This window comes from Diospyros lotus, chromosome 8, assembly GCF_014633365.1.
Source record: "Diospyros lotus cultivar Yz01 chromosome 8, ASM1463336v1, whole genome shotgun sequence".
Taxonomy (NCBI): Eukaryota; Viridiplantae; Streptophyta; class Magnoliopsida; order Ericales; family Ebenaceae; genus Diospyros; species Diospyros lotus.
This window is the reverse complement of record NC_068345.1, coordinates 39,260,369-39,286,562: the sequence shown is the minus strand read 5'-3', so window position 1 is coordinate 39,286,562 and position 26,194 is coordinate 39,260,369. Positions and strand designations below refer to the sequence as shown.

Sequence of the window (26,194 nt, the reverse complement as noted above, 5' to 3'; positions counted from 1 at the left end):
CTGTAAAGATTACCTTAGTTCCTTGAAGAAGGAAGCGACAGGTATGATGATAGTTCATGAGTATTTTTCCATTGCTTACTCTTCTACTTTATGGATTCTAGATTCTGGAGCGACAACTCATGTTTGTGCATCTATACAGGATCTGGAACAAAGTAGAAGGCTTGCAGATAATGAGATTGTGCTAAAGGTAGCAAATGGGGCAAGAGTTGCAGCCACAGCTATCGGCACTGTATCTTTAATTTTATCACATGAACATAGTTTAATTTTAAACAATTGTTTATGTGTACCTGGAGCTTTTAAGAACATTATTTCTATTCCTGTATTGGTGAAAGAAAATTATGAATTTTCTTTTAAGAATAATGTTTGTGAAATTTATTTTAGAAATAAATTGATTGCTACTGGTAATTTTGTCAATAGTCTTTACATTTTGAATGTGACTGTTGATAATAGTGAGCATCTGCATGTATCAAATAATAATAAGAGACCACGTGATAACCCAAATTCTAAAATTCTGTGGCATTACAGATTGGGTCATATAGGGGATGACAGAATCACTAAATTGGAGAAAGATGGGCTTTTGGGTCCATTAGGTTCTGAACCATATCCAACTTGTGAATCTTGTATCCTTGGAAAGATGACCAAATTGCCTTTTACTGGGCAAGGTATAAGGGTCACAGAATTGTTAGGACTTATACATTCGGATGTGTGTGGGCCTATTAATGTAATAGCCCGAGGAGGTTATCAATACTTTATAACTTTTACAGATGATATGTCTAGATATGGATATGTTTATCTCATAAGACATAAATCTGAATCTTTTGAAATGTTCAAAGATTTTAAAGCTGAAGTAGAAAATCAAACTGGTAAAAAGATAAAGGCCTTACGATCAGATCGTAGAGGTGAGTATCTTAGTAACGAGTTTGAAGATTTTCTTAAAGTCTCAGGTATTATTTCACAACGGACCCCACCAGGAACGCCTCAACTGAATGGAGTTTCAGAAAGGAGGAATCGGACTTTATTAGATATGGTTCGAAGTATGTTAAGTTGTACAGACTTACCTTTGTTTCTATGGGGACACGCCCTTCTTACTGCAATATATATCTTAAACAGAGTTTCTTCCAAGTCAGTTCCTACAACACCACATGAGATATGGTTTGATAGGAAGCCCAGTCTTAAACATGTTAAGATTTGGGGATGTACAGCTTTTGTGAAAAAGCTTAAATCAGAGAAACTTGAGACACGATCTTTAAAGGGTAGTTTCGTGGGTTATCCTAAAGATACCTTAGGATATGAGTTCTATATTCCTGAACTGCAACAAGTAGTTGTAAGCAGGAATGCCATTTTTCTTGAAAAAGAGTTTATTCAAGAAAGAGGCAATGAAAGGAAAATAGAACTTGGTGAAGGGTTCACCGAGCCTGAAACTATGCCACGAGATGTCCAAGTACCAATTGAGGAGCCAGGGTCGAGTGTTGCACGTCCCATTAGAAGAAGTGAGAGGATACCCCATCAACCTGAGAGATATGGTTTTCTAAATGAACAAGAGTTGTTCCTTGTAGGAGACAATGATCACTCAGATGATCCTACCACTTACCAAGAGGTGATATCAGATATCGACTCGAAAAGATGGCTAGAAGCCATGAAATCTGAAATGGATTCCATGTATGAGAACCAAGTCTGGACTCTTGTAGATCCACCAGAAGGTATAGTACCTATTGGTTGTAAATGGGTCTTCAAGAAGAAGATAGGTTCAGATGGAAAGGTAGAGACCTATAAAGCAAGACTTGTGGCAAAAGGTTATCGACAAAGACAAGGGATTGACTATGAAGAAACCTTTTCTCCAGTCGTCATGCTTAAATCCATCAGAATTTTACTAGCCATTGCTGCTCATTATGACTATGAGATTTGGCAAATGGATGTGAAAACAGCTTTCTTAAATGGTTATATAGATCAGGAAATCTATATGGAACAACCTGAAGGCTTCACACCTAAAGTTAACGCAGGGAAGGTATGCAAGCTTAAGAGATCCATTTATGGTCTTAAGCAAGCATCCAGAAGTTGGAACATTCGTTTTGATGATGAAGTCAAATCGTTTGGTTTCATACAAAACGTTGATGAACCCTGTGTTTATAAAAAGGCTAGTGGGAGTGCAATAGCATTTTTGGTCTTATATGTAGATGATATCTTACTCATTGGGAATGATGTAGGGTTGTTGTCAAAAATAAAGGTCTGGTTGTCAAGTAAGTTCTCCATGAAAGATTTGGGAGAAGCAGCCTATATTCTCGGTATACGGATCTATAGAGATAGAACCAAGAGATTGATAGGACTCTCCCAAAATAAGTACATAGAAAGAGTGTTGAAGAGGTTCAACATGAAAGATTCCAAAAGAGGACTGTTGCCCTTTAGACATGGAATCCACCTCTCTCGTGATATGTGCCCCAAGACACAAGAAGAGAGAGAACGCATGTCTAGGATTCCTTATGCTTCAGCAATAGGAAGCCTAATGTATGCAATGCTATGTACTAGGCCTGATATTGCTCATGCTGTAAGTGTTACAAGCAGATATCAGTCTAATCCAGGTGAGCAACACTGGATTGCCGTTAAGAATATCCTTAAATATTTGAAAAGAACTAAGGATTTGATCCTTACTTATGGTGAAGGAGAATTGAAAGTGGAGGGTTACACAGATTCTGATTTTCAATCAGATGTTGATGATAGAAAGTCTATCTCTGGATATGTGTTTACCTGCAACGGAGGAGTATTCAGTTGGAAGAGTTCCAAACAGGATACGACTGCCGATTCTACAACAGAAGCCGAGTATATTGCAGCATCGGATGCTGCAAAGGAAGCAGTCTGGGTCAAAAAGTTTGTGACAGAACTTGGAGTGGTTCCTTCTATAAAGTCTGTCGTCCCCTTGTTTTGCGACAACAATGGAGCCATAGCGCAAGCTAAGGAACCGAGGTCTCACCAGAAGTCCAAACATATTGAAAGACGCTTCCATCTCATTAGAGAGATCATTGGTAGAGGAGATGTCAATGTGCAGAGAATAGATACATCACAGAATGCAGCAGATCCACTGACTAAGGCCATGAACCAGAAGCAACTAGATTTTCATCTAGATAGGTGGGGTATGAGATACCACACTGAATGGTCTTAGTGCTAGTGGGAGATTGTTAGATATGAGCCCTAAAGACCAGTTCCAGTGACACAAAGGGACTCGATCTTGTAATTCTTTAAATATTATTTAAATGGCAAGTTTATGTTTTTATTTAAATTGCAATATGGTTTAAATTATAAAACATATATCCATTAGTATAATAAGAAGTGGATACCATTCTTAAGTGTTAAGAATACGAGTTACGGATAATCCACAATTTGTTATACTATAAACATGTTCCTGGCCATAGAATTCCTATCATGGATGATAGCAACTCGTAAAGGCCAGCACATTGTCTTCCTCCTTGTTTCAGTATGAGATACTGAAAGATAAGGTTGGTGAGTCTCGTGCCATTCTGTATGAGCTATAGAAGGAAGATAAGTGGGTGCTCGTTACAAGAACGAGTTCACTGAACGGGACTGTTAACATTAAATCACATGGGTTATTTCTCACGGGTCAATGATTTAATGTTAGCTGCGATTTTACAACTAGTCCTTAGACCTGAGATGACATGGATATCTGTGTATTGGTGGATTAGGATATCAACGATATCATGTGGTTGTTCTAATCAAGGATAATCATACGTATCTATGTGCCTGATTCAGTGATACATGAGGTATGTGTGCATTAGACATGGAATCTATCACCTCGAGATTTATGAGGAGGATATCCTATGCGATCCAGTAATCACTTGACGATAAATCCTTGGCCGAGGTAATATGACGATGGAATTTGTTCCATACGGGTTGTGTCATAATTTGTCAAGATTGATTTTGGATTTGGTCATATGACAAGATTAAGAGATTCGACCTACTGACCATGATCTCATATCTTGTCGGGATATAGGATGATAGAAGGACCGTATTGTATGGTAACGTAGTAAAAGGTTCACAATACCCGCTTCACAATAAATTGGGTAATCATGATATATTGCTAGATGTCACTCATGGTTTACGAGAATTAATTGTTGATTATTCTTGTTGCCAATTTATTTGTGGACCCAGAAAGTCCCACCCAAAAAGAAATTACTTTCAAAGAGAAAATAAATAAATTAGTAATTTTATAATTACTAATTATAGTGCATTTATTTATTGGATAAATAAGAGTAATTAAATAATTATATTATGAATGTAATTATTTAATCATAGATTGGGTTGGGCCTTTTGCTAGTACATTAGGCTTGGCCCAATGGCACTATTGGATTCAAATAAATTCCATTGGATTGGGCTTGGTCCAATTGCATTAAATGGAATGGGCTTGAGAAGCCCAACCCATTTAATGAAGAATAGTTTTTAATTGGAACTATAAATAGCTCCAAACTCTTATTTTCTCTCATAAGTGTCTTCTTGATTCACTTGAATGTAGAGAGAATTTTGGAGAAGTGTTCTTGAATCCAAGAGGTAAGTTAGAAATTTTTGTGAAAAATTTCTTCTACTTATCTTCTCTCTTTGATATTCTTGAATAGAAGTGATTTCGGGTGGACCGACTCGGCATCCTACACTTGGAGGATTATACGGCGGGAAATCTAACGGTGAAATAAGATTTCATCAAAGAGGTATTTTTCGTTTATGCCTTCGTTTTATTAAACCATAATTTCTGAAAAACGGGATACCTCCAAATTAAATTTTAATTTCCGCTGCGCATATGATAAGATCTATGTAACTCAACATTCGAGTCCTTAGGCGGATTGGGAATGTAGCTTATGAGTTGGCACTACCACCGTCGATGGTTGGAGTGCACCCCGTATTTCATGTGTCGATGCTACGCGGGGTTATTGGAGACCCCTCTCATGTTTTGCCCCCTACAGCACCCACTATGATCCAACCAAGCTTGCAATATGAAGAGCAACCTGTAAAGATCTTAGATAGGCAGGTCAGAAAGCTTAGATCTAAAGAAATAGCTTCTGTTAAAGTTCAGTGGAGCCACCATAGTGAGGGTGAGGCCACTTGGGAGATGGAAGATGCTATGAAAGAGAAATATCCTTATTTGTTTCCGTGAAATTCGAGGACGAATTTTTATAAGGGGGGGAGAATGTAAAGATCCAAAAAAAAAAAAAAAAAAAAAAGAAACTAAATTAATTAAATTAATTAAATTATATATATAATAATTAATTAAAACAAAAAAAAAAAAACAAAAAAATATAAAAAGAAAAGGGGGAGGCGCTCGGCAGCCCCCCCCCCAAATCAGAAAATCTCTCTCTCTCTCTCTCTTTTATTTTCTCTTGATTTCCTCTCGGATTATCTTCGATTCCAAGCGATCCGGCCGTTCGATCGTTGATCCGACTTCGCTTTCACCGTTAAAGTGCCCCCGATCTACAAGGAGGTAAGTGTTTTGGCTTCATCCTCTCTGTTTTGCTTGTTGTTTTCGTGAAATGAGGCTTGAGGCGCGATGGGGCTTGTTGGCCGAATGTTTGAGGTTAGATCTACGAAGATCCAACCGTTGGATTTTTGTGATTCTTGGATATGATGGTCGGTTTGCTTAAGAGGGTTGGGTGGCGGTCTTGGATCGCTGGAAATCGCCGGCCACGGTGGCCGGCGACGTTGGCAGTATTTTTTCTCTTTTTGGCCGAAACTTCGACTCTAGATCTACGAAGATCTAGCCGTCCGATCTTTCTCATTTTTGGATATGTTGCTCTCCTTAGTGTTGCGCACCTCGGGGTAGTTTCTGATCGTCGAAAAAATGGCCGGCGGCCGGCGAACGGCGACGGCCAGATTCGCCCCTATTTTCGGCCGAAAATTAAATCTCAGATCTAGTAAGATCTGACCGTCCGATGGGTTTCATTTTAATATATGTTGATATTCGTGGCGAGGGCTTCGTATCGGTATATTGGTCGGCCATTTTTGGCCGGCCGGCGGCGGTCGCCGGCGGTGGCAGTGTGTTGGAAAGAAAAGAAAAAAAAAAAAAGGAAAAGAAAAAGAAAGAAAAGAAAAGAAAAGAAAAGGAAGGAAAAAGAATAAAAGGAAATAAAAATAAAAAAAAATAATAATATAAGGAAAAAGGAAATGAGGGCTTTTGGGGTTGGGCATGTCGGGTTAGGTTTTAGCCTAGGATGGCGGGGCCCGATTGGGTTTTAGGATGGCCCAATGTGTTGGGCATGACTGACCCAGTTGTGGCAGCCCTTGGGCTGGCCCACTCGGCTTGTTCTCCCTTGTCGCTTCCGGGAACCTAGGATGACTTGGTTAGGTTGGTCCTACTCGGGATATCGATGTCAGTTTAATTTGGGTTCTCTTTAGGTCTCCTAGAATTGGCGATATGATTGGCGAGTCATTTTGTTGATCGGAGTCCTAAGGATGAAGCCCTATTAGACGACTCGAGGCCGAGTAAGACTGACCCTGAGTGCGTTCTAGGCTAGCCTATGATGATGACGTGGGTTTATTTCGAATCCTGATTTCTGATGGATTCCTTTTATCTGAGGCTAGAATATTGCAATTTATTCCTTTTAAACCATTTATTAAATTATTAATTAATTATTAAGTTTTCAAGAAAATTTATCAATTTAGTTATAAATATATATATGTATGTATTTTTGATAAAGGAGGAATTTAGATAAAAAAATATATTATCTATATTAAAAGAAAACTAGTTTATGGGTAAATATATATATATATATATTATGATATTGCAGCCTATAAGTGGGTGTGTAGTTCCACTATACACTTACGCGTAGCAAGTAAAGCGAGACATGATGACGTAGTCGATGGCTTAGCTCGACGAATTCCATGACGCCAGATTTGAATATTGCGCGGGCCAAGGTACCAAATAATCGATTTAGGGTGTTAGGCAATGGTTAGGATTTTCGGTAATTTCTTTACGTCGTTATTCTTGTTACCTAAATGTGACACCCCATTCTATTTATTGTAGGCTCAGATTCTCAGGATTTTGTTCGATCTTCTCCCCAGACTCGGACTTGAGTCATCATTTCCCAGGCGAGTAGACAGGATATGTTATGATTACCTTATATTATGCACGTATATACTGTTTTATTCATAAATATTATAACCTTGTATAAATTTTTATATGCATAACTCGTACATGATTTTTATATGCGGATCATAGAAAAATACTCTTAAATGTTTCTAATTTGCATGAAATATTTTCATCCTACTGGGAGAGACATAAACTGAAAGATACCCTAATTGATTTCTTGTTTTGAGAATGTGAATTATTGAATGATATGGTGTATTTTAGGCACCACATGAAATGATAAATGATTATGACTTGTGCATAAATTAGGGTATTATTTGCATTATTATTAGAGGACTATCTAGTAGATTCCCTGGTGACTCACAGCAGGAAAAGATCATGGTACTGTGAGGCTTGGCATGCCAAGGCCATGAGAGACACGGATAGTATGTTTCAGCACTGCTATCACGTGGGCCTTTATGATGATATTGTGTGATGATGATGTATGTGCCGATATATATACTTGTGTGCATGTGTATATAGGCGTTAGGCCAGTTTCTACTAGTGTGTCCTCAGAATCAGTGCATGCATCTCATACAAGAGTATAGGGGACTTGGGTGGTTAGGGAACAACTTATGGGGGTTGTCTTTAAGCACCTATTTTTCCTACACTATGTTTTCCTTTGAAATCTCAAATTATTTAACTTATGGTTTATAATTCCACTGTTTATACTGTTATTACGTTATTATACTCATGATGATCATCCTAGCATTTTATTGTATACTCTCCTAGTGGGCATGACATACCTTATACTCGCGAGTCCACAAGACTCACCTCGTTTTATTAAAAATATTTTCAGGGAATTCTCCTTTTGATTATTGGTCCAGCAGATCTTCTGGTATGATGTCATACCCTCTTTTGATTTCGGATGTATTATAGGATGCTCTGTGGAGACATACCCATATTGTAGAGTCTGATGTTTTGTCTTTATTTTTGTTGGCACATAATTGTGCCAAGGGCCCGAGATACGGGATCGGGTATGTATTATTGACAGCAGTGTGATAGATATTCTTATTTTGTACAGCTGCTGTATATGAAATATTGAGATATTATGTTAGAAGGTGAATTGGTATTTTATTCATGTTCTATATCTTGTCAGTAATATTGTTTTATTCAAATCGAGCTAGAGAAGAGGCTTACTAGTCCATTTTGGGGCCGCTGGGCCTAGGGATTAGTGCCGGTCATGACATACCAGATTTCGGGTCGTGACAAATATTGTGTATGTTATTAAATTATAACTTAATTATTATAAATTCTTGTGCAATATGCTGAAAAAAATAATTTGTGCTGTGAAAAAATAAAAAGAATGCAGGTAAGAATGTAGTAACGTTAAACACCCACTATAAATTAGTGGACTAAAAAAAATATACAAATAAATAGAAATGAAAGAACATAAAAAATGAGCAAATACATAAGTGTGAATCAGTAAAAAAAAAAGAAAAAAATTAAATAATAAAAGAAAACAAAAAACATGTAAATCAAACAAATTGCCTATATATAAATCCAGCAACAACAAAAAATATAAAAATAAAAAATTAGCAAACCAAGTTTACCTTGCATAAGAAATTATAACAAAAGCCAACAAATAAAATTTAGTAGTAATTAACAAAACAACCTGAAAAGTTTTATAGGAATAGGTAATAACAAAAAAAAAAAAACATTTTATTCTAAAACTAATTATATAAACTTTTTTTAGTTATCCTCCTTCTTGATCATCGATTGAATCTTCTTAGTTACATTAGTCAACAAATCGTCAAAGAGAACCCTTTTAGCAAAACACATTTCATAGTTTTTCAATGTATGTATAACTCACAACCCGACTTTGGCGACGTAGTAGCTTCATCATTAGATGAAGAAATATAGAGTATAATGTCATTAATTAGTACTTATTTCATACATATTAGGAACTCCCAAACTTATTTTACAAATATAAATATTAAATTCTGAAAATTGATAAAGTATATTTTCCTCCACAATTTCGATCTTTTCAATTTTTCAATAAAGAGCAGACTCTTGCTGTTGAGAAATGTGGGTATAACATGTTAGAACATATTTTAGCACATAGTCATTCTTAACACATTGCAAACTTTAAAACCTTAAATACTATACTAACTTGACTTGCTTCTAGTATACACATGCATTTAGAGATCAAATTAGAGTTAATTACTAACTTTATCACACTAAAAACTTCACTATGTTTGCAAATAAAGTTAAAAATAAAATTATAATATTTAAGCTATATATAAAATTATAACATTTAAAATTATAAAAAATAAATTTAAATTAATTAAGCTATATATAAAATAAAGATAATTTAAATAATCAATTAATTATATAAATAATAATAATCAAATTTTCAAAGTTAATTATCCATATATGACTTCACATATTTCTCCTGTCAATTAATTACTATATTCAAGATAGGTCAAATTTTTAAGAAAGAAACAAAAAAAAAATAATGTTAAAAAATAAAATTATAACATTTAGTTACATATAAAATTATAACATTTAAAATTATAAAAAAAATAAAATTAAATTAATTAAACAATATATAAAAAAAGATAATTTAAATAATTAATTAATTATATAAATGATAATAATCAAATTTTCAAAATTGATTATCGATACATGACTTCACATATTCCTCCTAACAATCAATTATCATATTCAAAACATGTCAAATTTTTTAAAAATCAACCAAAAAAAGTTAAAAAATAAAATTATAACATTTAAGTTTTATATAAAATTATAACATTTAAAATAAAAAAATAAATTTAAATTATATATATAATAAAGATAATTTAAATAATCAATTAATTATATAAATTATAATAATCAAATTTTCAAAATTGATTATCTATACACGATTTCACATCTTTCTTCCTGACAATCAATTACCACATCCAAGATAAGTCAAAATTTTTAAAAAGCAACCAAAAAAAAATAATAATAACTATTAACTGAAAAACTTAACGTTAGGACCACTTTTAAAAAATTAAATTGTTACATAAAATTTGTTCACATTAAGATGACTTTACATGTTCCTTCCTGCAATCAATCACCATATTCAAGGAAGGTCAAATTTTTAAGAAAGTAAAAAAAAAAAAATTAAAAAAAAATTATAATATTTAAACTATATATAAATTTATAACATTTAAAATTATAAAAAAATAAATTTAAATTAATTAAACTATAGATATAAAAAATAAAGATAATTTAAATAATCAATTAATTATATAAATGATAATAATGAAAATTTTAAAATTAATTATCTATATGTCACTTCACATATTTCTCCTGTCAATAATAAATTTTTCAAAAAAAATATGACAACATATGATAAATATAAATAGTCTATACAAAATATTTTTATTTAAAATTATAAAAAAATAAATTTAAATTAATTAAACTATATATATAAAAAATAAAGATAATTTAAATAATCAATTAATTATATAAATGATAATAATCAAAATTTTAAAATTAATTATCCATATGTTACTTCACATATTTTTCCTATCGATAATAAAAATATAAAACATAATAAATTTTTCAAAAAAAAATATGAGAACATATGATAAATATAAATAGCCTATACAAAATATTAATTTTGTCAAAATAACTTAAACGACTTATTTAAAAAATAAATTTAAATTAATTAATTATATAAATTATAATAATCAAAATTTCAAAATTGACTATCTATACATGATTTCACATATTTTCCCTGACAATTAATTACTACATTTAAGATAGGTTAAAATTTAAATAAAGTAACAAAAAAAATTTAAATTAAAAAATAATAATTAACTGGAAAACTTAATGCTAGGATGACTTTCAAAAAATTAAGTTGTTACACAAAACTTGTTCACATTGGCAAACCAAAAACACGATTAAAATTAATTGATTGAAAACCGAAAACCCAGTTAAACTAATTAAATAAATGATAATAATCAATTAAGTTATATATAAAATTCTAACATCTAAAATTAAAAAAAATAAATTAAATTAATTAAACTATATATAAAATAAATATAATTTAAATAATCAATGAATTATATAAATAATAATAATCAAATTTTCAAAATTGATTATCCATACATGATTTTATATATTCCTCTTAGAAAACTTAAAGTTAAAAAATAACTATTAATTGAAAATTTTAATTCTGGGACGACTTCTAAAAAATTAAACTGTTACACAAAATTCCTTTAAATTGACAAACCAGAAACACAGTTGAAACTAATTGGTTGAAAATAAAAAAATATGGTTAAATTAATTAAATAAATGATAATAATTTATTAAGTTATATATATAATTATAATAAAATAAATTTAAATTAATTAAAATATATATAAAATAAAGATAATTTAAATAATTAATTAATTATATAAATGATAATAATCAAATTTTTGAAATTGATTATCCATACATGATTTCACATATTTTTTCTTGCAATCAATTATCACATTTAAGACAGGTCAAATTTTTATGAAAGTAACAAAAAAAATAAAATTATAACATTTAAAATTATAAAAAAAAATTAATTGAACTATATATAAAATAAAGATAATTTAAATAATCAATTAATTATATAAATGACAATAATAAAATTTTTGAAATTGATTATCCATATTGACTTTACATATTTCTCCCATCAATCAATTACGACATTTAAGATAGTTCAAAATTTTAAGAAAGTAACAAAAAAAAAAGTTAAAAATAAAATTATAATATTTAAGTTATATATAAAATTAGAACATTTAAATTATAAAAATTAAATTTAAATTAATTAAACTATATAAAAAAATAAAGATAATTTAAATAATCAATTAATTATATAAATGATAATAATCAAAATTTCAAAATTAATTATCCATAATGAGTTCACATATTTTTACTGTCAATAATAAAAATATAAAATATAATAAATTTTTCAAAAAAAATATAACAACATATGATAAATATAAATAGCCTATACAAAATATTAATTTTGTCAAAATAACTTAAATGACTTATTTAAAATAATCTAATTTTGCCTAAATAACTAATTTAACATAACCTACCAACTAATTATTTTTCAAAATTAAGTAATAACATAAATATATATATAAGATTTGTACTTTTTTGCATGGTTTTGAAACTAATTAAGAGTTTTAGAGTTTTGAGTGGTGGCTTTATTGAGAGAGAATGAGAGATAAATTATGGGAAATAAAATAAAAAATTAAATTTATTTTTTAAAAAAATTACTTGGTAATTGGTATTCAATGGTATTACCTGATATCTCAAGATTTATCCCGATTTAAAAAAGTTTCATTTTTTTGTAATTTATTTTAATTAAAATTTTATGTTAACATTTAAGAATTAATAATATAGATTAATTCTTGTCTCTTCATATACCATGCTTACACATTCTCCAAGTACTTTACAGCTAAAAAAAATTATCTACAAATTCCAAGAATTACATGTTTTCCACAAATTTAGACTTAATTAATGATCTACAAAAATTCTATTTTGGGTAAGAAAAAAAATATATATATATAATAAAATATCAAAATAGAAACTGAAAATGGGCGGGAAAAGGATTTGGCGGTTATTTTGTTATAATATATACTAGTGGATTACCCATGCGATGCATGGATATTGTAAAAAAAAAAAACAAATCGTTAAAGCGAAAGTTGTATAATTTAGTAATTACAATAAATGAAAACCACAATAAATAAGTAAAAAATAAACAAAATAATCGTGTTACAATCATGAGAATACAACAAAATGATTATAAATTTTAAAAGATTTCCTTATATACATTCAAGGGTAGACAATAATAAAAAGTACATAACTTTATCCCGAAACCATATAAAAATAAACCTAAATTAACATGTAATACAATAAGCAATGCGTAAAAAAATACAAAAATTACACGATAACAGGAAAAAAAAAATAAAAGATAACCAACCTCTTTATTCTAAAATATGCATTCAATGGTAGACATTTTTTTTTTTTTTTCACATGTATTTGTCTCATATGTGCGTGCCACACGAACCCTCAATGCTTAATTTTTTCTAGTTGTATTCATATCACTCACTTCATAGAATAGTGGTGCTATGTTACACCAGAAGACCAAACTGGATAAAAAAATACGGTTAAAATTTACTAAATAAAAGTAAAGAAGAAGAGAAAATTTAAGAAGAATAATTGAGAAAGGAGAAGAGAGGAAATGAAAGTGTTGAACGGGAATGAAGAGGAAGAAGAGAGAGAGATATTTGTTTTATTCTATTAATTTTTCTTTCTTCAAATTCTTCAATTTATCAAATCACATATCACCATTAAGTTTCTCTTTTTTTCCCACGCTTTGCCACACAATCTGAATCTTACTTAACATAATTTTCAAAACACAAAGTTAATTTGTATTTAATTTCTCCAAGTCCAACATATAGCACATCTTCGGAGTAGACCAATGGAAAAAATGAGAATTAAATAAATGACAATAATCAATTAAGTTGAAAAATAAAATTATGACATTTAAAATTATAAAAAATAAATTTAAATTAATTAAATTGTATGTAAAATAAAGATAATTTAAATAATCAATTAATTATATAAATAATAATAATCAAATTTTCAAAATTGATTATTCAACTTTATATATTTCTCCTAATAATTAATTACCACATTGAAGATAGGTCAAATTATTAAAGAAGTAAAAAGAAAGTTAAAAAATAAGATTATAACATTTAAGTTATATTTAAAATTATAATATTTAAAATTATACGAAAATAAATTTAAATTAATTAAACTATATATAAAATAAAGATAATTTAAATAATCAATTAATTATATAAACGGTAATAATCAAATTTTCAAAATTGATTATCCATGATTTTACATGTTTAACAATCAATTACCACATTTAAGACAGGTCAAATTTTAAGAAAATAATAAAAAAAAGTTAAAAAGTAAAATTATAATATTTAAATTATATATAAAATTATAATATTTTAAAATATAAAAAATAAATTTAAATAATCAATTAATTATAAAAATAATAATAATCAAATTTTCAAAATTGATTATTCATATATGACTTTACATATTTTTCCTGACAATCAATTATCACATTTAAGACAGATCAAATTTTTAAAAAAGTAACAAAAAAATAAAGTTAAAAAATAAAATTATAATATTTAAGTTATATATAAAATATAACATTTAAAATTATAAGAAAATAAATTTAAATTAATTAAACTACATAAAATAAAGATAATTTAAATAAATAATTAATTATATAAATGATAGTAATCAAATTTTCAAAATTAATTATACATATATGACTTTACATATTTTTCCTAGCAATTAATTACCACATTTAAGACATGTCACATTTTTAAGAAAACAACAAATAAAAATAAAGTTAAAAAATAAAATTATAACATTTAAGTTATATATAAAATTATAACATTTAAAAATATAAAAAAATAAATTTAAAATAATTAAACTATATATAAAATAAGAATAATTTAAATAATCAATTAATTATATAAATGATAATAATCAAATTTTCAAAATTAATTATTCATATATGACTTTACATATTTCTCCTGACAATCAATTACCACATTTAAGACAAATCAAATTTTTAAGAAAGCAACAAAAAAATAAAGTTAAAAAATAAAATTATAATATTTAAGTTATATATAAAATTATAACATTTAAAATTATAAGAAAATAAATTTAAATTAATTAAACTACATAAAATAAATATAATTTAAATAATTAATTAATTATATAAATGATAATAATCAAATTTTCAAAATTAATTATACATACATGACTTTACATATTTTTCCTAGCAATCAATTACCACATTTAAGACATGTCACATTTTTAAGAAAACAACAAATTAAACTATAAAAAAATAAAATTAAAAAGTAAAATTATAACATTTAAGTTATATATAAAATTATAACATTTAAAATTATAAAAAAATAAATTTAAAATAGTTAAACTATATATAAAATAAAGATAATTTAAATAATCAATTAATTATATAAATAATAATAATCAAAATTTTAAAATTGATTATCCATACATGATTTTACATATTCCCTCTAGCAATTAATTATCACATTTAAGACATGTCACATTTTTAAGGAAGTAATAAAAAAAATAAAGTTAAAAAATAAAATTATAACATTTAAGTTATATATAAAATTATAACATTTAAAATTATAAACAAATAAATTTAAATTAATTAAACTATATATAAAATAAAAATAAAATAAAAAATTTACTTGGCAGTTGGTATTCGACGGTATTACCTGATATCTCAAGATTTCTCCCGATTTAAAAAAGTTTCATTTTTTTGTAATTTATTTCAATTAATATTTTATATTAATATTTAAAAATTAATAATATAGATTAGATCTTGTCTCTTCATCTACCAGCATGCTTACACATTTTTCAAACTCTATTCAACCATAAAAAAATCATTTACGTGTTCCAAGAACTACATGTTTTTCACCAATCTAGACTTAATTAATGACCTATAAAAATTCTATTTCGGGTAAACAAAAAAAATTAAAAAATATAATAAAATATTAAAATAGTAACTGAAAATGGGCAGGAAAAATTTTGACGACTGTTTTGTTATAATATATATATAGATATAGATTAAAAGCACCAAATTAATAACCTAATAAATATTTTCTTAAAAAAAATTATCATTTAGACAGACGTGGCACCTTATCATTAGCTATCAAAACATATTTTAATATATTTTTAACAAAAACATTAATATATATATATATATATATTCCCAATATAAACATTAAAAAGCATTCTCACTCTCTTCCCGTTTATCTATCTTTCATCTATATATTAACATTTGCTTAACATTGTAATCACTTTTTTCTTCACTATATAAATTAGTTTGTTCTTCATTTTTCTATCTAATTTTTTTTTTTCCATAATCTTTCTCCCCCCCCCCCCCCCCCTCTCTTTCTACATAATCTCTCTCTCTCTCTTTTCTTTTTTACTCAAAACTTGTTTATATTGATTGATTTTTTATTAGGAATTTGCTCTATCGATCAACAATCATTTATCAAAAAATGAACTATTTTGGATCAAACTTGAATGCAGAAAGGATGTAAGTTGATAAATATCTATTTATATACACATATATATGCGTAACTAGTGTTATTTCATGAAGAACTGAAGCTAATTAATTAGTTTATTTTTTATGAGTTTCTTCTATTTTGTGATGATTTTAACTATTAATTTGGTGATTTTGGGCTTCAATTATATATGCATGATTATATGGTGAAAAAGGAGATGGGTGAAATTGCCCAAATATTTGTGGAGAAAGCTGAAATTACTGATTATGTAGGAAAAGGTATTAATTCTTTTATTTAATTTAAGTTAAATATAGTTTTGAATTTTTTTTAATTTGTTACGAGTGAAAACTGAAAAGTAATTGCCATGGGGTGGGTCCCATTTGGATCATTTACATATTTCAATATTATTTCTTAAAATTTAAAAAAAGACATGTAATGAGTGTCTCTTATTTCAAATATAATGAGTATTATTATAAATGTAATTATATTTTTATTTTAAATTATTTTAATTTTTATGAGTTTATTTATTAGTTCTATAAATTTGGTTTGTTCTTCTTCTTCTTCGTGTCTTTTTTGGACTTCTTGTTGTTTGTTCAACTTCGACTTTTCATTTCATCTCAACAGTTGGGGTGATCGATGATGGACCCGAAAGTTTTCTGCTCGAATGGTGGACTGTGTTTTGGGCGATGTACAGTTCTCTGTTTGGAGGAAACCCTCGGCCTGTCGGAGGATCCTCTGATCAGGTATATGTTGTCGTGATCAACTTTAATTTAATGCTCAAACTGTTTTTTTTATTTTGGTTGTGCAAGAATTATGCGTTTGAATAATATTCGTTGTTCAATTTTCAGGCAGGCAGAATGTCAGGGAACGAGCAACAACAAAGTGATGCTCTGGCAGTGCCAAACCCTGGCACAAATCAGACGAGGACCGGGCATCTTCATGCTGACAGAATGGCGGCCCAATGCTCGGCGACGGCTTCAAGAATGTTAACGGGCGATTCTAGCAGGCTTCATCACGGAGGCTTTAACTCTAACCAAATTCCGCCGCCTGATGATAAAGCTACCCTGGCAATGCTGCCTCCAAGCCATTCTCATTCTTTGGGAATGCAATTTTCAAGCCAAGCCTCTGCTGTAGGATTGACATCTTCAACCGGTGCTCATACTGGGTATTTAGGGAACTAAAACTATGTACCTTATTTGTTTGTAACTTAATGGATAAAACTAAATGGACCATGATAGGGACAATTTTACAAATGCTCGCTTTTCGCCGTTGCATAAGAAAGCCAGGCCCCTAACCTAGTCGGTTGACTCGAAGGGCCAAAAATCATTGGAATAAGACTATGTTTGGTAACTGGTATGACACAACTTAAAATATGGAATTCAATTGAATTCCAGAAATTTATGTTTAAAATAAATCTAGAATTCGAAGTTTCTTTTGCTCGTACTTTCTAAAATACCCCACAGTTGGGAAAAGAAAGGTTGTTTAGGGTATTTTTGTCCACAAAATTTGTTTAGGATTTTGGAACTCGTTTGCATGTTCCACCTATTTTGATGGAATTTGGTTTAGTTATCTTCAATTCCATGGAATTGAATTCCTAAAATTGAAATGAACACTTTGTATAATTCCAAACAAAAAAATTTAGAATTGGAAATGAATTTCACAAACTTTTGTTCAAATCATTCTTTCCAAACAAGGTGTAAGTGTCCATCAGTAAATGCACAAGCCAAGTGTGCTTATTGCTTATTGATAAAACTATAAATGCTAGTGAAGGAAACCATAAACGCGCTTCACTCGTGCGTTCATTTAAGAAACCATAAATGCACTTAGCCATTGCGTTTATGCCTTTGTCACTGCCATGTCGACAACCCTGCTTCTGTGGCAGTGCCAATTCTATACCATATCTGATACTGAGAAGACTTGGAGTTTTCTCCAAGTGACCATCAATAAAAGCACTAGCCAAGTGCAAGGTTGGCGAAGGCATATAAATGCACTAGTCAAGTGCATTTATGATTTCTTAAGAAACGCACTAGCCAAGTACGTTTATTGTAGAAAATAAAAAACGCACTTGGCTAGTGCGTTTCTTAAGAAATCATAAATGCACTGGACTAGTGCATTTATGCCTTCGCCAACCTTGCACCCGTGTCAAGGCTATTACATGTTTGATCATTAGTATTTTTGCCTGTTACTTTTTTGATACAGAGGTGTAATGATTCATTGTTTATGTTGCACTCATACATTACAGCTCCTCCCAGCAGCAAATTCCTGATAATGCTCCCAGGTGGACTGCAAGAGTATGCATTCATCTTTTCAGAAACTCTAGCACGCACCAAGCCATATTTCATTAAACTTAATTGAAGACTAATAATTTTTATCCATGTTGCAGGATACGCACTGTGGTGTTAGTTTGGGGGAAACTGGCTTTTGGGGTTCAACACTCTATGGTTCACAAAGCATGTTTCCGGGAGCAAGACTTATTGGGGCTGGTTTGTCCTTATTCTTGTCTGTGTGATTCACTAATGAATTTTGGTGGTTGGCCTAGCGTGGTGACCATTTGGTTTAGCACACTTGTTACTAATGAATATGAGCTAAAGGAGATACAGTGTGCATTTTGTGTTCTTACTCTGTGAAGGACAGATTTTTTTAATCTGTTGCATACTGCTCTTGCCTAGTCACTTACTGTGCTACCTCTGGACTTTCACTGTTTAAGTATGCGACAAGGTAGAAAGGGTAATTAAATTTTTTTGAAATGCTGCTTGTATAATTTGCACATTTTATAGTCTTTCTCCCTTTGAAGGCTGAACGGTGACATATATGTTGTGCATAAATAAGCATGAACATCTAATGTGTCATTTATAAGAAAAAGGAAAAAAGAAAAAAATTGTTCTTGTAACAAATTTAGATGTTGTAAGATATTGTAATATATGAATCTCCTATATAAATATTGTTCATCAAGTTGGATGCAGATATTGGTAATGCAACTTGGTTCCATTTGGCTCTAGGAGTGAACCTGGTGGATTTTAGGATTCTGAAAGATCCAACCTACCTATTACAAATGTAGTCCAATCAATGATTTGTTAGCAAGTTGGATGCGGATCGTGTAACTTGATGATGAACATCTGATCATGACTAAAATGTTGATCCTCGTTTATAATTTAGACTAGCAATTTTTTAGTTTAATTTATATGCTATTTATCCATAATGTCTATTCTTCCAGGGACTGGAAACGGGGCCAATTCAATGCTTCTGGAAGGATGGCCCTTGACAGTATGTGGTGTCCCTGTATCAGTTTGTAATTTTTTCATCAAATTGCATATTTTTGTAATGATATTTAGCAACAATATAGATACTCAGTTAACTTTGTTAATCTCTTTTAGGGAGTGTCGCAAATTCCCCCTTCAGTGATGTTGCCAGCACTAAATTCCATCTTACCAATGCCAAATCAGCAGCAACAAGTTCAGACGTCAATGGCTCATCACGAGCAAGTGCTTTTAGCTGAAGGGATGGCAAAAACACTAGGGAACCAAATTTCTTATTTTGAGCAAAACACTGATACATTTGGTAATGTGCTGCTTCCTATGGGTGACTTAAGGAAGACAGATGCTCAGGTAAGCTAAAGCTAAGACATGGAATTGGAAACATTCGATTTCACCAAATTATGATCTGAAACAATTGATTTTGATCAGCTAAAATGAACATTTACAACCTAAAGTTCATATTTAGATTTAAGTTTACTTGACCTGCCTATATTTTTCTATTACTCGAACTTTTCAGGTCATGCATATATGGTTAAATATATTAAACAAGTTAGATATTTTTACATCTGCATTTCTCTTCAGAAAATGTCTTATTTATAGCATTTTAGTTGGGATGTTATTTTGTTCTACAGGTTAATCACCAAAGTGAAGCCTCCTAGCATAACATCTACTACCCATGTTTTGTTTATTGGTGGCTATATATCTAGTTTGATGGATTGCATGGGTTTCCCCAGATAGTGGGACAATCAATTGGTATTTTGTGGTTCATTCCATAGGTTCATCCAGCAATTACCACTGGGAGCAAGAGGAGGCATCATGAATTGTGATGCACTATTCATTTTCCTGTTTTTACAAATTACCTCAAATGCATTATATGGAATGATTGGCCTTGGAATATTAATAGACTTTATTTCATGAATTTTGTTACGTAATAAAATCATCTAGTCATGTCCGCAGGGCAATTAGTCAAAAAAACTTCCTCATTGAACTATTTGTCCAATTTCACTAGAATAGATTCTTGATGACCTGAACACAAGGACTCCTTGTATTTATGTATTTTTAGGGCATGCAACTACCAGGAACGGAGTTGCAAGTGGATGCTATCACATTTGTTTCAAAAATCTTTCATTAGTCTTTACGTGTCTCAGCATTTTTCTCTCTACATTCTCACTACTAAGAAAACGATCGATTATGACTTAGACGTTGATTCCTGCGACACAAACAAGTGCATAACAAGGGATGACCATACAACAACAAATTTCAATCCCTCTAACACAAACAGAAGTGCAGATGATAATGATTCCTGTTGGACAAAGTGCAGGCAACAACAAAATAATCAACTGACACAACAGCATTCACCTGAGGTTTGTTGTGGATCCCAAGTGAACAAATTTGATCCATTATTTTGTTTTGAAATTTAATATCAGTTTTCCTCTAAGAATTCACATATTTTCTCATATTTTTCGGAAGAATTTATCAGATTCACAAAGTGGGGAGAATGCTTTGGTAGGTCTTGCATGTCACAAGAAAGAAAAAATATGAACACTTATGCTTTTGTCTTATTATGTTCCAGTTCATCAATGATAGTTTCAAGAAATTGTATGGTTCTTTTCTTTGGTGTTGTAGCTAATCAAACACTCAATGTATTTCCTTGTATTGTTTGTGCTGTAGGACGCCCGGAATGCAAAGGACAACTCAGATGACAGCTACTTACAGTATTTGTCCCTTGACGAAGACATTGCTATTGCTATTGCTATGAACACTCCTTTCAGCACATTGCCAGGAAGCTCTACCGCTTGCAACATGAACGAACAGGATGGTACATGAATACCGTGTAACACTTGCATCGTACTAAATTATTTGCACTAGAACTATGCCAATTAGTATGTCAAATAGAAAGTGAGTCCCAAAATTTAGCCTTATCTTTTTGTGAGATCCACGGCTTTCTTTTCCTTGTTATAAATTTTTTTAGTTATAATTGCAGAAAGATTTGTGGTAGTACCAGATATTCAATTCATTGGATCAGTGCCGGATCCTAGTTAAGTGGATTTTGTTGAGAGTAAAAATAATACTATAAAAGGTGAAATTAAAACTAACGCCCTATCTATCAGGTTAAGTTTTTAGATGAGATGGTGGTTAACATTTAATAGATTTGAGGGATCATATTCAGTTAAAACTTGAGATTCATGTGCTTATTGTCTCTGCTCATATTTACAGGAATTTTTATAGTCTACATGACACTATTCACAGCCAAACTACTCCAGGATGTGTGTTTCACTATAGTAGTCTACTAGAAAGATAGTATATCATGTGCAAAAGTTGTGATTTCTTGTTAAATATAATATAAAGATTCAGTTGTGTTGCCCTGCACATCTTAAGATATAATATTCTCAGTTCCATGCATTGTTTTTGCCATCTGGCAGGGTTCTCTTTACAAGAGATTGGTCGTCTCCTGTCAAAAAAAGGTGCCATTGTTTGTTGTGATTTTTCATCTGATGGAGAGCTCTTAGCAACTGCTGGTCATGAAGAAAAGGTTTAATGCTAACAAACTTCAATATTTGCCCCTAGCTTTTTTCTTTTCTTTTTTTTGAAAACCTGTTTCTTCATCTTTGTTTTTTTTCAACTTAAATGCTGAGTCAAAATTCTGTTTTTCTATCCCAGGTCTATATCTGGAGTGTGGAAGAATTTGATTGCATTAAGCATGGAGAAGGACATTTTGGTCTAATCACTGACATTCGGTTTAGACCAAGTTCAAGTTTTTTTGCCACATCTTCTTTCGACAGGACAGTGCAAATATGGGACGCAGATAGAGTATGTCTCTTTGTTTCCTTTCTAATAGAATTTTCACTTTTGCATTGGAAACTGCTCTCTCTCTCTTTCTCTCTCTCTCTCTCTCTCACACACACACACACACAAACACAGAGACACAACACTGGACACAAATAAAAAGTGAGAAAGGTGTCTTCTAAGACAAACTTTTTGGTAGAGTTTTAGACTATGTTCCTTTTGTTATTTTTTTATTTGTTTAGTTGCACTAACACATAGGTGCTTTAGTATCCGTCTCTACAATGATATATGATGTTCTATGTTTTCTTGTTTTATTTATTACAAGAAATTTTGGGACTGTTTCTCCTGATTGTTGGTATTTATATGCATATTATATGTTCACTTATCCTTATACATCTGCGATGACAAGTCTTTTTTGTCACGTAAATTATTTTAGAAGTAATTATTCTCCTTACTACTCCACTTTTCCTGTTTATCTAATTCACAAGATTAATAACTGTAGATAGATTCAAGTTTAACACAATAATTTCACAATCACATAGATGTGTGGCAGTGTCAAGTGTTTCTTATTTAGGGAACTTGCCATGCCGAGCAATCCATCTAGCATGGACAGGATGTGAGAAGCAGATTCTTTACGGGACAGTGATACCAAAATGACCTTCTATGGATATGTTTGACTTTGGCACAAATAGGCCACATATGGACCCTCCTACCCACACACACACACATAAAAGATTGTTATTCTAGACTTAATTAATATTCTAAATTCTAATCCACAATATTTAGTTTCATATTAAAATATTAATACAAAAAGCAATTTTTGTTGCACTCATATTTGGAAATGCAATTTCATTTTTTTAATATGTCAAAGCTGCTTAACAAGACGAAGTCTATCTTCTTTTCTTCTGGATGCAAGTTTGAACAGAGATTGATGTTTAAGATAACCTAGAGTATGTGTGCTACAAAACTTTGAGCTTAATGGAAGAAACGTGATTTGGTCTGTTTTATAGCCGTGAGGGTTATTCAAGCACTCTTGTGTTAATTTAATGAGAAGCCACTTTGATTATCTTATCTTGGCCATTATTCTTGAAAAAGCAACTTTTGGGCCTTATTTAGTGACCTCTCTCTTCTCTCTCTTTGTATTGGACTTTTGATTACATGTTTCTGGGTGTAGCCAAGAAGACCTGTTTTTCCGCTTGTTGGGCATACTGGAAAAGTGACATCAATTGATTTTCACCCGGTAAATTCAGATATTCTTTGTTCCTGTGACAATACTGATCAGATTCGCATGTGGCACGTCAACAGTACTTATTGCGCACATGTCTTTAAGGTCAGTATGCACGTCTCTAAAATAACAATGCATTGGCTCCCTATTTTACATTTTGACTTGTAAGTTTTTTCATTCTAAATTTTTCCATTATCACATTTCGTATTTATTCCAAGTTTGTAAAAGGAGCATTCTCTCATTGGCACTGTGTTATCAAGTTTCTCTGATGCTTCCCTGGATGTTGTAGCTGCTTGTCCTCCACATTGTGCTTAATCAAAGATTTCCTACATTGACCCTTCTGTTTATCCTTTGGAAAACTAGTTTTTCATGTTTTATCTTACAAATCCACGAATGACAAACTTTTGAAACATTTTCCTATTGATCTGGAGTTATGTTGTTCTCTCCATGTTACATTGTTCCTTCAAGATGATTGCATGTATCTTAGGCTCATCATTTAAGATTTATGCACATCTCCTTAAAATCAATGCAGGGAGGAAGTAGACAAGTTAGATTCCAGCCTCAAAGTGGAGACCTTTTGTCTGCTGCATCAGAAAATGCTATCAAATTGTTCGATGTTCAGACTAACACCCTTCTGTGCTGCTTGGAGGTTTGTATTAATGCAAAAGAATTGATAGAAATTGGTTGATTTATCTTGATTTTTTTACCATATCTTGTTAAGACTTTAGAGTCATATTTTATATTTTATTTATTTTGTTTGGATAAATGTGGTTAGGTTAATCACATTCCACATTTTAGGTTGGGTTAGATTTTAGCCTATAAAATTTTCCCACCTTCGTTTATATTGAACACATTTTAGGTTGGGTTAGATTTTAGCCTATAAAACTTTCACACCTTTGTTGATATTGAATACAAGTGATTATCTCCCATCTCTCTCTCGAGCTTCTTTTTCAGTCTCAGTTATTTTCTAGCTGTTCTACATAGTTTTTCACTTTGAACTAGATGTTACATTTTCATATACCACTTATTGGACAAGTTTTTGTATGTTTTCTTTATTTTCCAGGGACATCTCAACGAAGTTTATTCAATTTGCTGGTATACAAGTGGGAAGTACATGGCATCCGTCAGCGAAGACAGTGCACGGATATGGTCAGTTGCATCGTATGGAAAACCCATACATGTATTGGATTGTCAGGGAAATAGGTTTGGAGCAGGCATATTTCATCCTGGTTATTCTCAGCTCTTGGTTGTTGGGTCTTACCAGGTAATGAATCCCCCTTTACATCATTATGTTTGTTATTTGTTATGCTCTGGTTTTTCTGAGTCTACATTCTGTATCTAATACAAAACGGAGATCTTTCACTCATTGCACCTGCTCACCCCTCAAAGGTTCATTGATTCCTTAAAAGGACATTTTTTTTTCTTTGGTAGTTCAATGGATGCATTTGCTATTAAAGTGCTAAGAAGTGTGTAATTACATCCATAGGTGCAAACAATGTTCAAGTTCCAATCGGGGTGTGTACTCCTTTGTCCTTCTCTTTTTTTTATTGAAATAGATGATTGATGAACTAAAATTCATCTTGCGAATCCAACCAAATTGAGCAGAACCTCTACTGATATTCTTGTCTCTGCAAGCTTTCTTGACATATTGCCTTTGGCTATAACACCAGCATTCTCTCTATGTAATTTATTGTCACTATGGCCATTCTTGGTCTAAAAAACTTCATATGAAATCTGCTCTATAATTATGCACTGCAATAACCTGCACGGAATTTCCTTATTGTTCCTATCTAACTATAGCAAGCAAAGAGCAGGATCGATCAAATTTACTCAAATCTACATTAAATGTACATTGTTCGCTTCTCTAATGTCCTTGGTTCCCATGACAGTTTTCTTATTACTTTAGCATCATGGCAGGCGCTTCAACTGTGGAATCCAACTTTGAGCAACCAGACTTTAGCTATCCCTGCCCATGAGGATGTAATATCTACACTGGCTGACTGCCCTCTGGCTGGAGTGTTTGCCTCAGCTGGGAAAGATGAATTTGTAAGAATATGGAGATGAGTCCAACTGCTAGTTAGATACCGGAATTAAGCCATAGATGGTGCTTTGAAATTTGAAGCTTGCATCTGAAAGTATCTGCATATAATATAACCGTAAAATCAATTATACCATACATTCAAACTTATCTTCATATAAAATTGTCTTAAAGAGATAAAAAAATAAATAAATTTTAACTGTTAATTATATTTTTTTAACCTGCACATGCATAGCACAAATTGTCTAAAAATGATAAAAAAATAAATAAATTTTAACTGTTAATTATATTTTTTTAACTTGCACATACATAGCACAAATTTAGTTTGTAGTTCATTACCATGTAAACGTGACAAAATTATTAGTTTTTAACTTACACGTATATAGCGCGAATTATACTCGTAGGTCTTTATTATATAAATGAGACAAAATTATATTTTTTTAATTTGCACATACATAGCACAACGCTGGTAGTTCTTTGTCGTTCTTTGTTATGTGAACGAGACAAAATAAATAGAATATTTGCCCTTGAAAAAATGGAGCCAATTTTAATGATGTATTGTAAATGTATTTTTTTTTTTTTTTGTGCAAATATGAATTTTTTTTTCTTTTCCCTCCTTATTTTCTTTCACAGTACCATATTTATATATGCCCTCTAGGA

General features: G+C 30.8%; 2 protein-coding genes across 2 annotated transcripts in view; one reads left to right on the top strand and one right to left on the bottom strand.

The window, feature by feature from the left end:
• The window catches only part of LOC127808192 (uncharacterized), a 73,290-nt gene that overhangs the window by 27,910 nt on the left and 19,186 nt on the right, over positions 1-26,194 (bottom strand). The gene's annotated exons all lie outside the window — the stretch shown is intronic.
• Positions 16,818-25,665, top strand: LOC127808190 (transcriptional corepressor LEUNIG-like). The gene is made up of 13 exons (XM_052346603.1): positions 16,818-16,973; positions 17,079-17,395; positions 18,473-18,521; positions 18,614-18,713; positions 19,445-19,515; positions 19,605-19,835; positions 21,156-21,303; positions 21,908-22,017; positions 22,146-22,295; positions 23,446-23,601; positions 24,029-24,145; positions 24,560-24,760; positions 25,414-25,665. The coding sequence occupies exons 1-13, from the start codon at positions 16,917-16,919 to the stop codon at positions 25,558-25,560; spliced, it is 1,854 nt and encodes a 617-aa protein (XP_052202563.1). The 5' UTR covers positions 16,818-16,916; the 3' UTR covers positions 25,561-25,665.

Excerpts from the sequence above, each read along its gene's own strand:
- LOC127808190 (XM_052346603.1), top strand. The coding sequence starts at position 16,917 with ATGTACAGTTCTCTGTTTGGAGGAAACCCTCGGCCTGTCGGAGGATCC. Across the intron at positions 18,522-18,613 it reads CTCCCAGGTGGACTGCAAGA|GATACGCACTGTGGTGTTAG; the intron begins GTATGCATTCAT and ends TCCATGTTGCAG. Across the intron at positions 22,296-23,445 it reads AAATATGGGACGCAGATAGA|CCAAGAAGACCTGTTTTTCC; the intron begins GTATGTCTCTTT and ends TTCTGGGTGTAG.